Raw genomic sequence first — 21,499 nt, 5'->3', positions numbered from 1 at the left:
GCTTTACGTGGCACTGGTGTACAATACTTACGAAATATAAAATGTGGTGTGAATTTAGCTTTTTTATATGTCATGTCATCCTTGGCAAATTATTTTGCAATTAATCTCTTGCATGCTTCAAAAGTTTCCGAAAATCGAATTTGTGTTTTAGATATATTTTTCTCAACTGATTAAAATAAAAATGTGACCCGAATTTGCACTTGCAATCACAAAATAACATACCAAATTTGATATATTCATGTCATTGTGGTTTTTAATTATCACGTTTACATACTTATGGAAATACAGATCGACAGATGATTAACCTCAATATTTGACAGAGGTCTACACTACAGATGTGTTAATATGCGTGCCGAATTTTATCTATCTAGCTCTCTTCGTTCTGTAATTATCGTGTTAACTTATATTCGAACGGAAATACGGGAAAGTTCATTGCGAAACATACATTGTTTTTCTCAAAACGTGATGTTAAAATATTTAAATTGAACTAACTCAATCCTGTTACACATTTTTTTTCTTCTTTACAGTTATAGCCAGTTCTTGATGCACTTATCCATGACTGCATTTATAAATAAAACCAATTCACGATCAAAAAAAACTATATTTATCTAAATTAAATCCAATTTCTATATCTCAAAAGATGAAAAACGATTGTTACATTAGGAATATTAGCAGTATCATTCATTTTCATATAACCCCATTACGGGGCATTTTATAGTAAATTAAAATTGTTTTGTTCTGCAAGTTTCCTGATGAAGAAGGAATTGCCTGTAGCAAAGTCTTCCATACTGTACAAAATCCGATACAATTTTACGAATTAGTTGGCAATTCAGTTTTCTTCATGGTAATTCATTATTCATGTATTCTTGGTTATAAATTCTGCTTTCTATTATCTCTTGCATCAAGATTTTTAAACAAATCTGTATGGTATTATATTTATAAGAGGGCAATTTTCGATTAACTTTAATTTGATTCATAGATTTGATGAAGATACTATGAAAGACAAAATATAAAAGGAAAGCAAACTCCTAGTTTTAAGCAAATGAGAATTGAACTGTAATAAGTTGAAAATTTTCCATATAGTTTTGTTTAATTCTATAATAACGTTTCAATTATCCACATTATTTTTTAGGAATATTTGCAATTTTCTTGCATTTATTATTATTGTATGTGGCATTGACAAAAGTAAAAAGAGAAAATTTGTTTCTCAACGCGCGTAGATAATCTTTGTAGTTTTTTAAAACATAAACTGATGTTATTATTTGAAAAAAAAATGTGCATATTCACTCCAAAACATTTTTTTTTTTGCTAACGAATTATAGAATTAAAATACATGACGTATTTGTGATTTTATAAATCATCAGTTGATTTTAATCAGATATTTTATAAATTTAGCTTTTCTACCTGAGGATTATTTTGTGTTGTTCATATTGCATCTTTAAATTCTATAAGACTGATCATTTTGCTTACAAGTCAAAAGCCTCCATTAAAGATGAATTATTATCTAAAAATTTCCATATGCTTTCACGCATGCCCAGAGGGACAGCTTTTACTTGCCCGTTGAACTTCTATTCCGTTCCAAAATAAATCGAAGCCTTTATCCGAAACAGGTTCAAAATACGATTCAGAATTGTTATGCATGTTCGAAAATGGAAATAAAAGAAAAGTTGGATGAAGTGTCGACCATTTTCTAGAATTCCCTGCGAACACTAGCCTTGGTCGATGGATTGGTATGTCAACTGGATGATTCACAATACAAAATCGATTTAATACCCATTCCGAAAGCACTCAGTTTCTGCTTTCAGCTGGACTGAGAAGGCTATTCAAGATGAATGCTCGCAAGATGGAAAGAAATTCTAAACTAGAATGGAATATATAAATTTCGAATGTTCTTGTTATGGAAGTTAAATACGGTTCAACCACTTCTTTTAATGTTTTTTTGGAAAATGTTTTAGCGCTTTCGGTATTTAGACTTGTATATTGTAAATCAATAGGACTTTTTCCTCTTTTTTTATAGCGTAGGTAATAATGACATCAGCAGTCATCAAGAAAAACGATGGAATCTAATATTTTCAAAAAGGATTTCTGTGAATTTCTTAAAAAAACACTATATAAATGATATTTTAATTCTAATTCCAATTTAGTTAATTTCCAAGATTTTATCTTAATTTAGTCCATTGTATCTTCATTCTAAAATATTCTCTTATTTCTTGATCCAATTCCACTTCCAGTTTTATTAATTCCTTTGTAAAAATAATGCACCATCAATACTACATATCGATTGAAAGTGATACTTCCGTTGCCCTTCTCAAGTTCAACACATGTATTGAATTGGCGCGTGGCCGGAAATCCCATGTTATATAAAACTAGTGATCATTTGTTTCGGCCCTTTTTGCTTTTTCTTACTTCTGCTTTTGTGCCGTGCTGTGGCGGACGTGCTTTGTCCGCGTCTCTGCTTGTAAATAATTATGCTTTCACGAAATGGATATTAAAATTTATTAAAACAAATATACAAAGTCTCTTTACTGCTTCGAACCTGCAATCTGCTTCAAACAAAATAATGTTATGTATATATGTATATAATTCTAATTAGAATACATAAGCATGAGGCGTTATTTTCCAAAAACCAATAAGATTCTTAGAAATAAGTTGGATAATTTCTGTAATAAATTATCTAATAAGTGGAATAAATTAGATGTCCCATTTTTCTCAATTCGAATCTAAAATCCTAATTCCAACTTTCTTACTTATAATTGAAATATCTGAATGTAATTTCTCATTCACTGGCTAATTTGGCACTGGGGTTTAGAAGTGCGTTTGTGAATCAATTTCTTTATTTGACCACGGGCTTCATATCTCAAAATGATATGTAACTTCAACAAAGACATAAATTAAACAGAGTATTCCAGTTTACTCATTAAAAATAGTAATTTAATGGCTATATCAAACAAATAAGAATGGAGATTTTTCTTAAGAAATAAATCATATTTTATTCATGAAGATTGAATCATCATTAATCAAAAATGATCAATAAATCATAAATTTCAACATTTGAACACATTTTCCTTATTTTAAATTCGGAATGTTATTTCAACAAATAAGCAAACTAAATAGAATTTTTTAATCTACTTACTTAGAGTTCATATTTGATTGATATTCCCTTAAAAAAACAGTGAAAATAATTTAACTATCTTAATGATCTCCTTAGAAAATAAATTTCTCTTAAAATTGCAATGTAATAGATAATTTTACCATCGCAACCATTTCTGTCCATTTTTAGCCGATTTTGAGCAATTAAGAAAAAGATTAATGATATTATTTAGTATATTTTTCACGCATTGAAACAAAAGTTTTGAAAAATATATAATTATACAGCAACTGCAATACTGCTGGCATGCTTTATTTTATCTAAAAAATTTCTTAACACGTTGTCAAGATAACAATATTTAATAGGAGGCCACAGCCTGCTTTTTTTTTATTTGCATTTATTAAAATTCAGATACAAAGTGCGATGCTTGATTTGGTTAAATTGTTTTCATTTTATCAATTTTAGCTCCTTTTAATGTCACTCACATATAAGAGATATTTCGATTGGGGAGATTAAGCTTAAAAAATGTCTCTGCAAACCACAATACCAGAATTCCATATAAAATGCATTGTAGTGTCACTTAATGCATTGTGACGTGAATATGAAGATGAAAATTCCCGTCACATGCCGACGTGACGCTCTAGAAAATATTATCATCTTACACATATGCGTGATGTGATAACAGTATGTTAAAGTTTTATTTTTAAAAAAAATATACCACCTAAAATATCAGACTTTTTTCAAAATGTCTCAAAAAATATCACAATTGTTTCTTCTTTTAAAATATAGGTCTTAATATAAGCGTCATGGATTCTATTTCTTCCACAATATCTTTTTTACATTCAATTTTAATTTATTATAAATTTAGGTAGGAATATTCAGTTACGTAATATTTTCATTACTTACAACTTCAAAACGAAAACTTTCCATTTCTTTACACACAGTCATACGTCTTTATGTATGTTTCATAATATTTGAGATCTTTATGATAAAAATTTCCATTTAAAATATATTAATGATGCATGAATATTATTAAAATGAATAAACATTGCTATTTATAAAATACTCTTGTAAAAGAAAGAGAAAATATCTGAAAAGAATAAAAAAGGTTACGATATTCTGCTCGAGAAACTCACACCTGATTCCAATATTTCTGACATATCATTGTGAGGAATGAAATATTTTTGTTGATCCAATTCATAATGCATATCGGTATTTGACTTAAAATATTTTACATATATTACAAAAAAAAAGATTTTTTTATTGGTTTGTCAGTTTGCATATTTGAAAAGGGAATTTCAAGCCACTACCATAAGAAAAAGAACTATTTTAAGCTTATCTGTTGGAAACAAAGAGATATGTTTTTTTTCTCAGCTATATTTTAGTTTATGCTTGCAATTATTTTTTTGAAAAAAAGTTAAAGTTTTCATCGATTTTAACGTTTGTATGGATTAATTTCTTTTGCATAACTATTTATGAAGATATTTATTCATTTGTCATCTATTAAAGATTAATTTTTTAAGATGGCGAATAACTTAGCAATTCACCGAAAATCTTTGGAAACTCCCAGTTTTATTTCCTTTTATTTTATTTTATTATTGATTATTTATTTTATTTATTTAATTTTGAACTTCAGATTTTTCAATGCTTTTAAGTAAAAGCAATTTATAAATTCATATTAAACTTTTTAATTTAAAATTTTGCATGAAATTATTTTTATTAAATTATTCTTTTATTAAATGCCCGTTTTATTGTCATTAATCTTTAACCAGAAGTATGGTTTCGTGGTGCATTGTGGGAAGGCTAATATATAAAGAACTCAAAAACATTTTTTTTATTAAGTTTCTGTCTTGTTTTTTCTCTTACTTTTTCCTTTAACTTGCTGAAAAATCATATTAAAAATGTACTAAAAAATTGAATAAAAAAACTAAAAAACTTCGAAACAGAAATAAATATAAAAAATAAAACAGCCATTTAAAGAGGAATTAACAAAATAAAGAGCTACATTAAGACTTTTTTGTTTTTTCCTGTATTAGGCCATTGATTGGAAATTTTCGAATTTGCATATGACAAATCTGTGGGAACTAAGCTATTAGAGACAAACCAAGAATTTGCAAAATTAAAAATCCTAAAAAAATATTGAATTCTTAATTCAAATCAAATTGCTAATCATTGCATGTTTTGAAGATATATAGTACAGATAATTTTTACAAAAGTAAATAAATTATACTCAAAAGTCCATCTGTCATAAATAAGGAGGAGTCTGGAATTCAGTACTAGAGGGAATTTATTGACGTGCTATGTACACTAGCGCTTACAACTAAAATAAATTTCTTATTTAATTATAATTAACTACCTTTAGCTACAAGCTGAAATTAATGGCTGTGTTTAATTTTATTTTGCCCAGCAAAAATATACATTTTGATTGGGTAATTCTATTAAAAGCTGCTTCACAGATCAAACATCCAATATTTCTTAAATATTAAATTCAATTCAGAAATTAATTTACAAATAACATTATGTCGTATCTAAAAAAGATATCTATCTATTTTTACTCTATCTCTAACATCTATTTTTTCAACATCTAAATCAGTAAATATAGTTATGTTCCCGAGATATCACTAAACATAATGTCATAATTATGCATTGTGTAAGCTCTGAATGCTTCAGGCAGGATTTTAATAAATGGGAAGAGGAGTCACTTGCTAGCTCGCAGTGTAAAAATGCAAATGCAAATGTTATGTATGTAATGATATATTATATTTATATTACGTAAAAATTATGGTTTAGTCACGAACAGACATTTTCATGCATGTGTATTATGAATGGACAATCATTACATTGTGTTTCAAACCTGTAATATTGCTTTTCTCCGATTGAAAAGAGAGATTTGCTGATTGTGATTATCAAATCCATGACCGTCAACTTTATCAAGAAAATGACCATTTGGCGACTTAATGACGAATTGAGAAATGATGTCGAAATAAGATTTTTCGAAAGGCGAAGATTCTCAAAAATATGAAAACTATTGTGATATCTCAATTAGGACACGAGATGCGAAGGTTCTTCTAGAAAACGATTCGTAGTAGAAGGTAGCTAGAATGTTCCGCGAAAAGTTTATGTAAATGCAAGCGCCTAGAGTCAGATTAGGAAATTCTATATTTAAAGTGTTGATGGCTGAGTATGCGTTTCTGCTCTGCTGATTTAAAAATGATTCGCCTTTTGGGTTTGTATTGATTCCTTGAAGGATTGTCTTTGTGTACTCTTCAGCTACGCAAAGATACCTGTGTTTTGTGTTTCCTTATGAAGTAAAACATCAATTTTTATTATCCGCTGTTTCTGACTTTTTTCCACTGTGCACTCAGCGAAAGACTTCTGCAACAATGCGTATTATACATATGCAAAGAAATTATTACTTATGTACAATGATTAAATACATTTAGTATTAGTATCAATGAATATTACTTATTAAAATGCTTCATTAATTATTTTTTATTTTCGACCAGCATCAAATTTTTTTTAAATGTTGAGAAAATCGGAATGATTGAAGACAATTATACATTAACTACAAAAAATTGAACAAAGAAGCTTTTATTTAAAGCATTTTCCATTATTAAAATATGATTCAATTTTTTTAAAAACATTAGATAATTACAATAGAAATAACAATTATATTAGATAGTTTAAAAATAATCCACCTCCTCTACACATAGAATGCTCTATACAATGGAAATAATAATACATTCCGCATTTGTCATTTTGCTGTGACTCGGACAGAACGTTTCCTATTTATTCAGACTATTGCGAATACCCCATTTTAATTAACTGTGAAGATGCTTATCAAATTCAAGCATTCAAGACAGTGTTAAATTGCCATTCAGAAGAATACGTAATATGTTAAAGATTAGTCACAATCTTAATTGAGATCTGAATGTACTAAGTGAACTTGAGAAAACCCATTTGACCTAAGATTAGTCAAGGTCTCAGTGACAGGAACTAAGATCGAGCTAAGAATTTGCAACAGAATAATTTTATTGTAAAGTACAGTAGCTTTTCTCAAATAAGATGCATCTGATTTTAAAAGTCCCTTGATTTATTTATAAGTTTACGCCAAAAATGCAAATTATATTTAATTTAAAAATTACTTATCTCTTTAAAATTACTAGTTTTAGTTACTTATAAATAAGGTATCCTTATGTTATGTAAGTAAGGTATGCCTTATGTTAAGTAATGTTGTTATTATAAGGTAGCCACTTTGCATGAATAAGTTTAATTATTTTGGTATTTCGGTCAAAATTTGGCACCAAAGAAAGTTCAGGTATTCATTACTTGGAATCATGGCAGTTTTCACCAACCTTTGTTTTCCTCGCAAGATTTTCAGATTTTTATGGAGATACATCTAAGTAGCATTTAACCAGTTAGTGATGTATCTTAATTAGTTATCAGTAATGAGATTATAAGACAAACTGAAGGAAGGCTTAACATCCATTGTATGAATAAATTTACCGTTGTCCTAGCATAGGGGTACCGCGTCTTTCCCGGGATCTGGGCGTCCTGGGTTCGAGTCCCGGTTTGGGCATGGTTGTTCTTCCGTTGTTCTATCTGTGAGATGTGTGAATGTGTCCCCCTGTAAAAAGGGGTTGTGCAAGCGAATGTGATGCGTGAGTAGCAAAGTCGTACTCTTGGTCCTAGTTGGAGCTACTATAAAAACAAGAGACGCTCCCCCACCGGCTTGAATCGCTGTCTTCGCAACAGCGGGCTTGTCCATGGCAAGTGCCATAAGAAACAACAACAACATGAATAAGTTTAATTATTCTGATATTTTTGTTGAAATTTGGCAACTAAGAAAGTTTACAAATTAATATCTTGGAATAATAGCAGTTTTAACTAACGGTTGATTTCATCCAAGATTTTCACATTTTTATTGGGATACATATAAGTAACATTTAAATAGATAGTAGTACATGTTAATTAGTTATAAGTAGTGAGATTATAAGGTAACCTGAAAGAAGGCTTAAAATCTATTGTACTTTGTATTAATAGGTTTAATTATTCCAATATTTCTATTGGCAATAAAAAAAAGTTCACAAATTGATATTTTGGAATCATGGTCATTTTAACCATCGGTTGTTTTAAACTGCCGCAAGATTTTCAGAATTTTATTGGGATACATGTAAATGACAAGCAACTAATCAGTAGTTCATGTTAATTAATTAACAGAAATCAGTTTATAAGGCAACTGACGATGAGTCCTGGCTTAGTTTGTCTGTGAGATCTAAACTATATACCGTCAATTATTAGAATTTTGTCAAACTACGGTTTAGTTTGTCTGTGAGATCTAAACTATATACGGTCAATTATTAGAATTTTGTCAAACTACGGCTTAGTTTGTCTGTGAGATCTAAACTATATACGGTCAATTATTAGAATTTTGTCAAACTAAGCCTTAGTTTGTCTGTGAGATCTAAACTGCATAGCGTCGATTATTAGAAGTTTTCCAAACTATGGCTTAGTTTAAAGTGAGTTTGAATTGTATAGCTTATATTTTAAGTTGCTATTTCATTACTTGCTGACACCACAAAATTATTTATTAAGCATTTATGCAATAAAGATATTTTTCGCCGTGTTTTCGTTTTATTATCTTTATCATTTTCTGGTTCCTTCATTGTATATATTTTATTGATGACAGTTGTATAAGCATAATATATGATAAAATAAAATGTTTTAAATTTTTGTTAACTAAGTTTAATGTTTGTCAAAATGTAGTGAAAAAGACAATATTTCGATTTATAACATAAATGCAGACTTTATAAGGAACAGAAGAGAATACTTAATGTTTTAATTCATTTTATCTACAGTTTTAAGACTAGCAAAGTTAGAGATCTAGAATGAAAATAAAATGTGACATAAATGCAAAATGACTTTGCCACATGTGGGAAAACCTTGGCAATACCACGCTCATGCCATTAACTCTGGCGTCTGAAGCCAGCACAGGAAAGCATTTGCACATTTACAAGTTTATGAAGTGGAAATAAACGCAATTTCTTTTCTCGTGGCAAGAAGCACGTGATAAAGATTTTTATGAATGCCATAGTGTTCGCGAAATTTCCCGTCGAGAGCCGTTACGGTTATCGTGGAGGTATTAGAATAATGCCATTCCAATGTTTAACTCCGGCTGGCAACAGAAGTACATGAAGCGTGAGCATTAAACTGCTTAGATGGAATCTCCAGTTGGCTGTTTACTGCTGGTGTTTCGAGAAAATTGACATTTGGCTCTGAATTGTATCACATTACCTAGAGAGAAAGTATCGCGAAATATTGTTTTCAGTCAGTTTTTTCCTCCTTCATTTTTGACTATCAAGGACAAAATATGCCTTTCAACTTGCATGGGTAACTTTTATTTGTTGTCCCAATGTATGGATGAAAATATGAATAATACGAAAGCATAAATGAGCATAAATATGGACCAATGACAGACTTAAATTCAAGAAGAAATGACATTATTTGTTATTGGGTTAAGATGTTTTGGAAGAAATATTTTTTCAAAGTATCCATTGACTACCCAAAATGGGATTAAAGTGCATGAAAAACACGTATAATGGATATTTATTGTGATAAACGAGCCTTCGAAAGAGACATTCATAGTTCATTTAACTTATTATGGTATTCAATGTAGCGTCTCGTTTAATATAAAACCACTTATCCGTCTTCAATGGCGCTATTTTCAGGGAATCATTCCTTTAAAATAGTACATTGGAAAAGTCTTAGATAATTATTTTTGATACCTATTGCTAAACCTTTAAAACTTTGTCGTGGCAAACTTCGATAAAGAGTAAACAAAACTGGCATTGGATTCATTGTAGGAACAACCGAGTATTTTATATGCACTGATATAACAGTAATTAGGGGTTTCGTTGGTTACTATTTTTAACGATTTATCTTATTTTTCTTCATTTTCATATAATTCATGAATTACGTTTCTAAATAGATAGTTTTCGTCGTTTATTTTCGCCATTAAATTCAATCGTTTACTCTAAAATAGTATCTTAAAGACATAATTTTTATCACTTATTTTAATTAATAAATAAGGATATATATTGTTAAATTGTTATTATGATCTCATGAAACAAATTTAGAATACGAAGAATTCATAACAAAAATGCAACCATTATGAATTGAAATCCTCAATCCATTGTAATAACTTCTTTGCAAGATTCAATGCTACATTATCTTATATCTTTGCTACATTATCTTATATTGTTTATAATTTTTTATTCCATTTTAATCATTTTCTCACAATAATCTTTCTACATATTTAAAGTAAAAATCAGCAGAATTTAAAACATGAAATTTCAGAAAGTTTCTGCAAAATATAAGTTATTCCATCCTTATTAGCTTTTTGCAAAATGTAATTATTTCATCCTTATTAGCTTCTGCAAAATGTAAGTTATTTCATTCTTATTAATTTGTACAAAATGTAATTATTTCATCCTTATTAGCTTTTGCCAAATTTTTATCTAATTTAAAGACATTTTGAAAAAATTTCAAATTTATTCATTGCCACTATGTACATATTAATGTTTATAATTAAGAAAGATAGGAAAAACGCATTAAAATAATGCAATATTGAAAATAATTATTATTTCCCAACAAGTCGAATATCAAAAATCGTAAACAAGTTGTGATTCTCTTACATTGCTTTGTATCTGAATTTAAAAGTGAAATTAAATTATTTACGAAAGAAAATGACCCTCCTGAATTTGAAAAGAAGTTGAATGAAAAAAAATTCAGTGAAAGATACAATTTAAGCCTCAGTGAACTATTCTAATAAGATTTACTTCAGACGCTGATAAACAGAATTCTTCCATTGCATCCCAACAAAAAGTTATATTCTGTTATATTAAATTCAGAAAATGCTGATATTTAAACGAAAGCTTGTATATTTTCGGCAAATAAATACAAAGCTATTTTGGATTTAAATTTGCTATAATGGATATCTGGGTTTTTTCTGGAAATTCATGAGCTGTTTATCTAGCTTAGAAAAAAAAAGAAAGAGCTTAGAAAAGAAAGAAAAGCTTAGAGGAAAAGAAATCATCATTCCTATGTTCTAATAATATGATTTGATTAATTTTATTTATTTTATTATTGATATTATCTTTCAAATAAATAGATATATTCTATTTGATTGAACCCTATTTTCAAATAACTTGAAAATGTCAAAAGAAAAAATCATTAACAAAAGCAACGGCATGAATTAACTTGACATCATAATAACAAAGAAATACAATTTTGCATGCAATTTTATGTTTAACCTCAAAATATGGTACAATTTCTTATGACAAATGTTTTCCTCCTGAAAGACAGAAAATAGTATGGTCTTTTGATACATATCAACTATATTAAAACTGACAATGTATTTATAAAATATTTTAGACATTTTTTATGTACAAAATTAGCAAAGCCCTTCCATAGATCCACTACTAATTAATAATGTACTATCGAATGTGAATTGTATGAAACGTAATGTATGAATTATAAACAGAATGTTCAATTATTTTTTATGAATACTTTTTAAAGATATCATTAGTATGAAATTAAATTAGTCAATTTATGTAAACGATTTTGAAATTCTTAATAAATATTGTACAGTAAAATATTCATTTCCTATAATTTTTACTTCCTCATATGAAAATTATATTTTTAAAAAACTTACTAAACTCTTAATAAAAAGGGACTAAATTCAAATATAATGAATATTTAATTATAAATTTGGTAAATAAATCTCCTAATTTTAAATGTCATGGAGTCATAATAAAACAATTTTGGAACTTATTTGTCTTTTGGGCTACCGAATATATCTGTGAATACGCTGCAGTGACTCAGAAATGTCACAAGCTAGTCAAATGAAATTAAATATGCTTAAGTATAAGATCAAAATCAGATTTCGGCAATTTTTGGATGACGTTTGTTAACGATAAGTGCTTCAAAATATTTGACTGTTTTCATTCGAGCATTTGAACTTTAAAATGCTAAAGGATTTTAAAAAGATTCAACTTGCTTGTTTCATATCAATATTTTATATAAGTTAAACCAGCTGCAATTGGATTGACTATCTCTCCCTATTTCTCACTCTCACTTTTATACAGATATAGAGAGAATGAAAAAAGGATTGAGGGACAGCGAAGAAAGGCATTAATTTCAATTTGTTAGCTTTTTTTTTAATTTAATCATTTTTAAAGCATTAAATTTCAGAGTTTTGGGGCATTTCAAGTTTTATAAAACCTTTCAGAATTCACCTTCTACTTTGAAATTCACCAGCGAGTTTTATACGCCGCGTTACGCTCAAACTGTCATGAGTCATAGATTCATTAAAAATTAATTCATCTTTAATAAATCATGTATTTAAATAACATTTCAAATTTAAAATAATTTAATTTTGGAGCTTCATCAAAGCTTTATTTACTTCAAAAAGTACAACACATAGATATTTTTAGTTAATTTTTTTATATTTCGATTGATTTGGGCACAGTATTCCTAAGATATCGCTAGCAATATAAATTTTAATTTCTCCCCTGAACATAAAATTGCAGAACTATATCAAACTTTGAACTCACTATCTCAAACGAAAAATTGTCAAATGTATTTTCAGCTCTTTTCAATACACTGCAAATGTAAACGCAGATTGTGTCATTTTTCTGAGAACTCCAAGAAACAAATGAACAGATGAGAAGAAATTTTGAAGCTTTTGATAGACTTAAATTACAAATGGATAACAAGTATTGATTGAAACCGAAAGAAGAATATTAACAAACGATTCCTCTATTAAAAAAGTATAATCTTGGTTAAAAATAACATGCCGGACGAGTTTTGAGGAAGTATGCGTTTTGCTTTTATAACACATGATATATCCTTCAACAGGACTGAAATTTAGAAAACAGAATACAATTTATTAAAACATATATTTCCCCTTTTAAAAGAATGTGCGATTTTCTGTGTATCAAACAAAAACTTTGGAGACAGAAATGAAACTTTATTTCGAAACGAAACAAAGTATATTTTTTAACAGGTCAGATTTAATGACACACGATTTACTATAAAAATTGTCTGTTAGACATCAATTCGTTTCATTGTAACTTCTATAGAGGATGAAAAAGAAAATAACCGATGCTATAAATATAAATAATTTCCTTAGTTTCTCTGAGCCAATGATTTTATTCGTAGGAAAAATTTATTTTGGGGCCCTGTAATAAGATGAATTATTACTAGGTGTCAAATAAATAAATAGGATCAATGAATAAAGTAATAACGAAACGAATTATAACAGAAGAGAGATTTCATTTTGCTTACGTTTTTAAAATAACTCGGGAAATAACAGTCTCGAAACTTTTTAACTGTTATTTTATTTCTGACAAACGATTTCTTTTATCGATTTTTCGAAAATAATCGTAGTTTGTCTTGCTGTCAGTTATAATTCTACAGAAGCTACAAATATTATGTTTTGAAGACAGTTATTATATAAAATCCTAATGTCTAATAGTAACAATTCTTTGTGATCTCTGTTACATTTTCTCAACTTCCATTTAATTCCCCTAGAAAAACCAACTTAATTATCTAATTGAAAAAATTGTTCAACAACCAGCTAAAAAGTTGCCCAAACATACAATAACATTGAAGATAAATCTATATTTAATTGATTTAATTGAAGAAGCAAGTTAAAGATAAAAATTGCTATTTCTCGCCAAAACTAACCGAGGCTCATATTTCCAATAAAACCATTACTCTTCGCCAAAACTTAGATCTTGGAAAGTGCGTAGGACGCCTACTCCACTACCTACCTAACATTTTTCTTTTCAGCTTTCATGTCCTGGGGTCTTTTTTTTTATTTTTGTTCTGGAAGGGTTGGACTTACTTAGATAAATCACTGACGCTCATCTTCTTCTTTTCTTGTTCTTCTACTTCTTTAGTCCAGAAATCTTTCTTCTTTTTCTTTCAGATCCTCCGAGTCCTCCAAAGATTGTCGGCTACGAGGAAGGCACTCCAATTAAAGCTGGCGATTTCCAGAGGTTCACTTGTGTCGCCATCGGTGGGAATCCTTTGGCAACTTTGCGGTGGTTTAAAAGGGATAGAGAGGTAAAGTGGTTATCAAATATTCAATAAACTGTTCACGTTAGTTTCTGGCATAGACATTCTCTAAGCCAGATGGGTAACTTTAACATTCTTATGACTTTGATTAACTTCTAAGCATATGTCTTTTCAGGGATTACAGTCTCGGTTTAATCCTTTGAAACCATAGCAAAAATTATTAACACTGAATTCAATAATCTAAAATATTTTATTTAGATTAAAGTTGGCATGGTTTTAATACTCATGGTATTTGTTAATTAATTATTATTTTGAGACAGACATACGCGAATATGTAACGTTGAAAAAAGATCGATATATGTTTACACTGCCTCTTTCTATAAGCAAACATTTAAGATGCTTTAAACTATATTTTGACTCAAGACGCAACAAGCTGTCTTGAATTGTTATTTAATTATTCATCAGCAAATTAAGATAATTTTAACTAATAATCAAAATAAATCTTTCCCTAAATTAATCTTAGTTCCTAACTCCCTAAATGTATCATTGCTATACAAAAAGGATATTTTAAAATATTAAGATTACCAAGGCTCCTGAACTGTTTAGAATTAGCTAATCCATTTCGGTTCAAAATATTCTGTAATACTTATCAATGAGAGAAAAATAGTTGGCATCATTAAATACACACATATGCAACAATGATGATGCAATATTTATTGATTTATAAAAGGAACGTTTAATAACTTTATTTGTAATAATTTAAGAAATTAAGCTTTATTCTGAATTAACATTGTATGCATTCATATAAGAAGTTGAAAATTCATTGATGATCTCAAAATTCATTGTCTTGCAATCTCAGAATTCATTTGAAGAACAAGACATATTGTCATAAAACAAAAATTAAAATTTTCACCGCTATTAAAACCTGAATTTATGTCTTTTGAAAAGTAAGTAATGATTCAATGCTAGGTTTAGATTTTCTGCGAGAATGATATCAAAAAGAAAGCATATACCTAAAGAAAATCATTTCTAGGATAAAAAAAAAAGAATTGTATATTTATTAGCGAGTTATGAGGTCGAAATAAATTATGTCTATAAACTTATTTTCTCTGTATAAAATCATTTACAGTTCAGCGTAATAAATGGAATGAAGCAAAACCTCATATGAAAATCGTCGAATGTATGCATGAATAAATTCCGAAATGGAAAAAAAATCAACGAAGAAGTCTTGATGAAATGAGTTTTCATTTAATTTCTACATAAACTCTCTGCTGTTCGAACTTTCAAGTCCTGCCTCAGATTATTTTGTTTCAGTTCAAAACAGGCATTAGTCTAATTAAACTAAACATTATTGATTTTGCTTAAACTGTGTTATATTTGAAATAAAACAAATTCCAAATATTTATTTTGATATTAAGTTCCTAATACAAAATATCACTTTAATACTTTTCCAAAATTAATATTGTAATATAATTAAAAATTTGTTAGTAATTGGAGCAAGAAATTGTTAAAATAATTTATCATCAATTGCTCAGCCGCGTTCGATGCTATTTATACATATGCTATATTATGTTTGTGTTTTAACTATCATATACATTCTACTACAGAAGATGATTTAATATCTAATGGAAAAATCATTCTGAGATGTCAAATTTTGCGAAACTAAATCACAAAATTTTTGTTGTTTTAATTATTATAAAATTTACAGACTCTTATCACTGTATTATCTAATTTCAAGCAGACGAGATTAATTGACGCCCTTATTTCTTTTGTCACAATTCACACATCGGCTTACCAAGACCATAGATTATTCTGATTTAGTAATGGATAAAAGACCAGAAATTGGTGTCTCAGCTTTATCCTCCAATCACCCCCAGACATAATCCGTTAAGCCCCCAGGTATATTACATCCATTCTTCCCTTTTTTTACCATTATTTTCTTACCACCCCAGCATCCTTGGGATAAAGGCATCGAAATCCCCGCCAAAATAAAGACATTCCACCTTGTGGGTGTAGTTAGCCCTAAAACGCGCCTTTACGTTTGACTATGTTATATCCCGTGCCACGAAAACCTTCATCGTGACACAATGTTTTACAGCCTTCGAATGTTGTCCCGGTTTTATGACCCAGAAATCTTTTATGACTTTGGAAAGTCTTGTTACGAACGTTGGTGGGCATTGTCTTCGATTAAAACCATCTGTTGAGATTTTATTGGGGTCTTTTCCCCCATCTATCGACAGAAATCGATACTTAAGTTTTATCATCAGTGATGACGAGGTTCTTTTTATCGTTTATTCAAAGTCCTGTTGTCTTTTATATAATTTTTTTTTAAAAAAAATTGTAAATGCAAAATAAGAAATTGTTCTATTTTGAAACAAGAAGCGTTGATTTATAGGTTATGAAAAAATGTATAAAACTTAGATTCATAAATTTCAACCATAAGCATATTTATTTTTAGCAAAATTATCTATATATGTTTAAATATCAACCCTATATTTGATTTTGAAGGTAAATATATGGAATTTGTGAATGTTTTATGCTATTTTTAACGTATGTATTAATTATTTGATAATGACTCTATTTATAAAAAAATCATCAATTTTTATTAATCTTCACTTCAAAGTAAGAATTAAATATGGATTTGTATACGATTGATGAATTTTAATTTTAAAAAGAAGCCTATTTTTTTTTCTTACATTTTTTCTGGTAAAATGCTATGGAATTTCCAGAAAAATTAATTTTAAACTTTTTTTCGCTTAAATTTCAGAATAGTTCAAATAAAATCAACCAGAAACATTGCCTTACATGTTTTGAATCGCCTTAACACTATTTTTTTTTTCAAAAACGAGCCGAGTATAGCTGAGCTTCTAACATGTTAAATGTAGCTAAATTAGTATCACTATGAAAATGCAACCCAAATATATTCTATAATCAGTTGTCTTTTTCTTTCTGCATGATTACTTAATATGCCTTTATTATTCATAAAATGAATGCGCTCACCATTTAAATATATCAAAAAAATTATTCTTTATAAACATAAAACTTTTTCCATTTTTTTAAAGACAACTATTTATGTAGAATGCCAGACTTTATCTTTTGATTAGTAGTCAAATTTGAATTTGAAAATTTGAAAAGATTTGCTTCAATGCCAATAATGCAAGAATCACTACAATTTGAAATAATTTTTTCGAATATGAAAAATTTTCCATGTCAGTCAAAATACTGGGATTTTTTTTTCTCAAAAATTTAATCATCAGATATTCAGCAATTTTCTCAAAAATTTAATAATCAGTTATTCATCAATTTTCTCAAAAAAATTATCATCATTTCTTACTTGATATAATGAAGTAAATGTTTTATATAGTGTTGGATAAGTTAGAAGAATTGGAAACGAAAATGTTAGACTGTTATTTTTTTATTTAATATGTTTTTATGAGCGATGAAAATTGGCCTTTAACGCATGCAAGTACATAATCACGCCTCATTAAACAGCAACTTTTCCTTTTAATTAATTAATTAATTAATCAGTTTCAGTTACAGCAACATTTATAATTAAACTTGTGTGTTCCCAATTGCCACAGAGACTATTGGGCAATTGAGAATGCTTGTTTCTTATCTCAATAATGAACTTATTTGAAGAGAATATATTTGAAATAATGACAAACTACTGATTATTGATTCAGAATTTATTTCACTGACAGTTTCGTACTGCCCCCAAAGTGTTGCTTTTTTAATTATTTTATAAAAATGTTTTTTATTTCATGGAATATCACGTTTAAGCTGTCATATCCATTCAGTTTTTTCAAGTTAAAGTCATTTAGAATCTATCTGTCTCTAGTTTTGTTTCAAAAAGAACAACATAAAATACTAAATACCAAGACACGCGAAACTAGAAATGAGCTTTAAAATTATAATAATGCTACAAATCCAAATTAGTAACAGAAAGAAAAGCTCATATTTAAAAAAAAAACTTCAATATCTAATTTAACTCACTTTTCTCTCCTATTTACTTTACCTGAAAAATCTGCGTCAAATAGAGGATCTGGTAACATAATGTTACGAATCTGTGATGAGGCTTCCCAGCATAGTTGGTCCCATAGGAGGTCCCAGAGCTTGGCGACAAACTTGGCGAGCATGTGGCGACTTGGCGATGAATTTGGCGACTTTGGCGCCAAAATAGATTATACCTGAAACATCCAGAATTTTCCCGACCCGTCCAGTAGGAACGGAGATACGCCTCGAACGTTCCTGATTGGTTGAGAGGCTTCTAGCCCCGCCTTCTAAGACCTATAAAAGGAGCTGCAGCTGCCGGGAAGTGGTTGTAAATTGAGTCGTCGTAGTCGGAATCGACGGTAAAGAACTGGCCTTTCCAGAGATAAGCGGCGCAGCGACGGAGTGAAGCTAGTGCCGAACTAAGCTGCGTGCTACTGTCTGCAGTAGAGTCTGTTGTATGCTGCTGTTTATGCAGTTTTGTATGCTGCTGTTGTATGCTGCACGTCTCGGCTGAAGATAAGCGTCTTCTGTGCTGTATATAGTTGTCGTCTTTGTGCTGTCCTGTGTGTCTTCGTGTAAATAAACGTCGTTGTTTTTATTTTCTACTGCCATCTGGTGATTGAGTGTTCTTCACACCATATAACACCCACTATCCAAACGAACCCCGGGAAATTCCGTAACAATAACTTTCTCCTGTCTCTCGAAAATCACTAACAGTCATTACCCACAATAACATTTTTTTTTTATTTATTGAAAGTTAAGTTCTTTAAAAATGACATATCTAACAGTCCATCATTCCTTCAGATTAACGGATAATAATTATTCATTCTGGTAACTTAAACGTTATTGATAAAAATAAATACAATTAATTGTTGAGAAAGCAACCATGGATCTCAAAATCACCATTTCTTGATAAAACATAATCAAAATCATCTTCATTTCTTCCATGAGTGGCATTTTCTTCTTTATTGGTGTAAGTTTGATTATTTTCTTCCATAACATCTAAATTTATAATTCCATAATAATTATCTACTTTCATACATGAGAAATAATATGAATGTAGATCTTATGATTAAAAATATAAATTGCTAATTAAAAATAAAATAATAAATACTCCTGCATTCTTAAATTTAATATCACAATATATAATACATTATTTCAAGTATACAAAAAATATTGATATTTATTACATGAAAAGCTTGCTCCCTATTGCCTCTATATAACATTTGTCTGGGATCTTTAAAAACGCTTTCCTATTTCTCCGGTTAAAGTTCAAAAAGGAAATTTAAATCTTAATCGTAATCATGATATCCTTCAAATCCAAGAAATATTTAATTTATCAACCTCGCAAATGAAATTGTAGGGAATAATTAAAGACACTTGAGAGTGTGTTAGTATCACTGTTAGAACACGTTTAAAACTAAAGTAAGCAATCGTTAAAAAATAACACAAAAATACGGGAAAGTGGTTTTCTTTTTCATCTAGTAAGTATGAATGAATGCACATTTCCCCAGTTCATTAAGGCTTCACCAGTGAATATTATTACCACTGTTCCTAATTTGTCTTCCCCAATTACCCTTTCAGACTCTATATATTATTGGTGCAGTAAGAACTTAGCATTCATAAGCCGCCCAAAATTTATGACTATCGATTCATTTTGTATCGGGAACTACTTATAAAAAAGCCCTCAGAAGGATATTCTTTCGCCAGCATGCACTTTCCTTAATAGTTTATTAAGTCTGTAATACAATAAAATAATGATGCTGCAATGTAATTTATAATCTATATATCTATGATCTCTTATTTTTTCATTTTAAAAATAAAATTTATATTTGCACATATAAGGCAAAAAATAAATATTCATATGTAAGTCTTTAAAATAATGTTATGCAATTTATTGCATTAGTAAAACTCAATAAGCAAAGTTCAAGTCCTAAATACTTTAAGTTTTTTATCTTTATTTTAACACGATACTTAAAAAAAAGGACTTCATTAAAATTTATTTTTAAACAACTATTTATCGAGGATAAATTCTTCCTTTCTGTTTTCCTTTCAAAAATATTTGATTAACGGGTCGTTGACATCATCTTTACACTAGTTTTTTTCTTGATAATAAGTTAAAATCGAATAAATGCATTGAAAAATAACAGCGTAAATAAACTTGCGGAAGTAAAAAAAAGAGCAAACTTTGCCTAAAGGAAAATATATCGGTTTTTCTTCCAATGTGTGCATAATTTATGCTTAGCGCAAAATCTAATAACTTAACTGTTTGAAATATTGTTATGTCTTCTCTTTTTTAACAACTCAATCGACTTACACTGCAGGTCACTATTTTATTGAATTCTTATGTTTACTCTTTTGCTTCCAATTTTTATTGCCTTTATTTTTGTATAAAAGCTTAAGATTCAGTTTAAAAACATGGGAACTACATAAATATTTGTGAGTTTGACTTCTTTCACCATGATTTTACTTTTTACTCATTGCTTCTGGTTTGGAATAATACTGTATGTAAATGGTATCTGCAGTAAATATGTGTATGAAGAATTTTACTCTCAAAAATGGTGCTTAATTTATTCAATAATGTATTTACTTTTGCACTCTGTTAAACGCCCATTCCCATTATTGAATTATTAAAGAAAATAGCTCTGGAATTATTTGTATTCAGGTTCATATTTAAATAAATGGTCTTAAATGAATTCAGTGCTTTAATCAAATAAAAACTAACGTTAAAAAAGCAATATATTTCTTTAAAATATTTTTTTATTTCCATTTTTTTCATATATCTTTTCAAGTAACAATTAAATAACATGTTCATAATATTTCCATATGTAAAATAAAATTAATAAATTAATTAATTTTAATTGAATACATCTATTATATTTTCTTTGTATCCACTCACCCATGCAGTAAACATTGGAAAAATTATTGAATTCCATTTTCGGGGTTTGAGTGCTTCAATCTTTCTATGTCAATTCGATCTAACCTTAATTAATGAAATGCAGTTAAAATGTGTTCAAAACTACCCTCCTGTGGCTTCTAAATGCGACATTGATATAAATTAATTGAAATTTTAAAAATATTTCCAAGTACATCTTCAATTTCAGTTGCAAATTTTACCTTTTCCATACAATTTAAATGAACAAAGTCAATTTAGTAAAAAAAATCAGATTAGATATTTGTACATGTACTTTTAATACAGGCAGTGGGATTTCCACATTTTCGAATTGAAGAGAAAAATTAGATGTTTATATTTAACTTTAATTTCTTGTTTTTCAAATAATTTTTTCTGAAAACATAAAAATCTTCACAGATGTAATGTTAATTACGCAAAATTAA

The 21,499-nt window shown here is 28.7% G+C and overlaps 1 protein-coding gene across 1 annotated transcript in view; it reads left to right on the top strand.

Annotated features, from left to right (window-relative positions):
- The window catches only part of LOC129968147 (nephrin-like), a 494,644-nt gene that overhangs the window by 372,191 nt on the left and 100,954 nt on the right, over nucleotides 1-21,499 (top strand). The window contains exon 10 of the mRNA XM_056081964.1: nucleotides 14,082-14,218. Within this exon, the coding sequence (XP_055937939.1) occupies nucleotides 14,082-14,218 (137 nt within the window). The remainder of the gene's footprint in view (nucleotides 1-14,081; nucleotides 14,219-21,499) is intronic.

Source organism: Argiope bruennichi, chromosome 5, assembly GCF_947563725.1.
Source record: "Argiope bruennichi chromosome 5, qqArgBrue1.1, whole genome shotgun sequence".
NCBI classification, from domain to species: Eukaryota; Metazoa; Arthropoda; class Arachnida; order Araneae; family Araneidae; genus Argiope; species Argiope bruennichi.
This window is presented reverse-complemented; position numbering and strand designations above follow the sequence as displayed.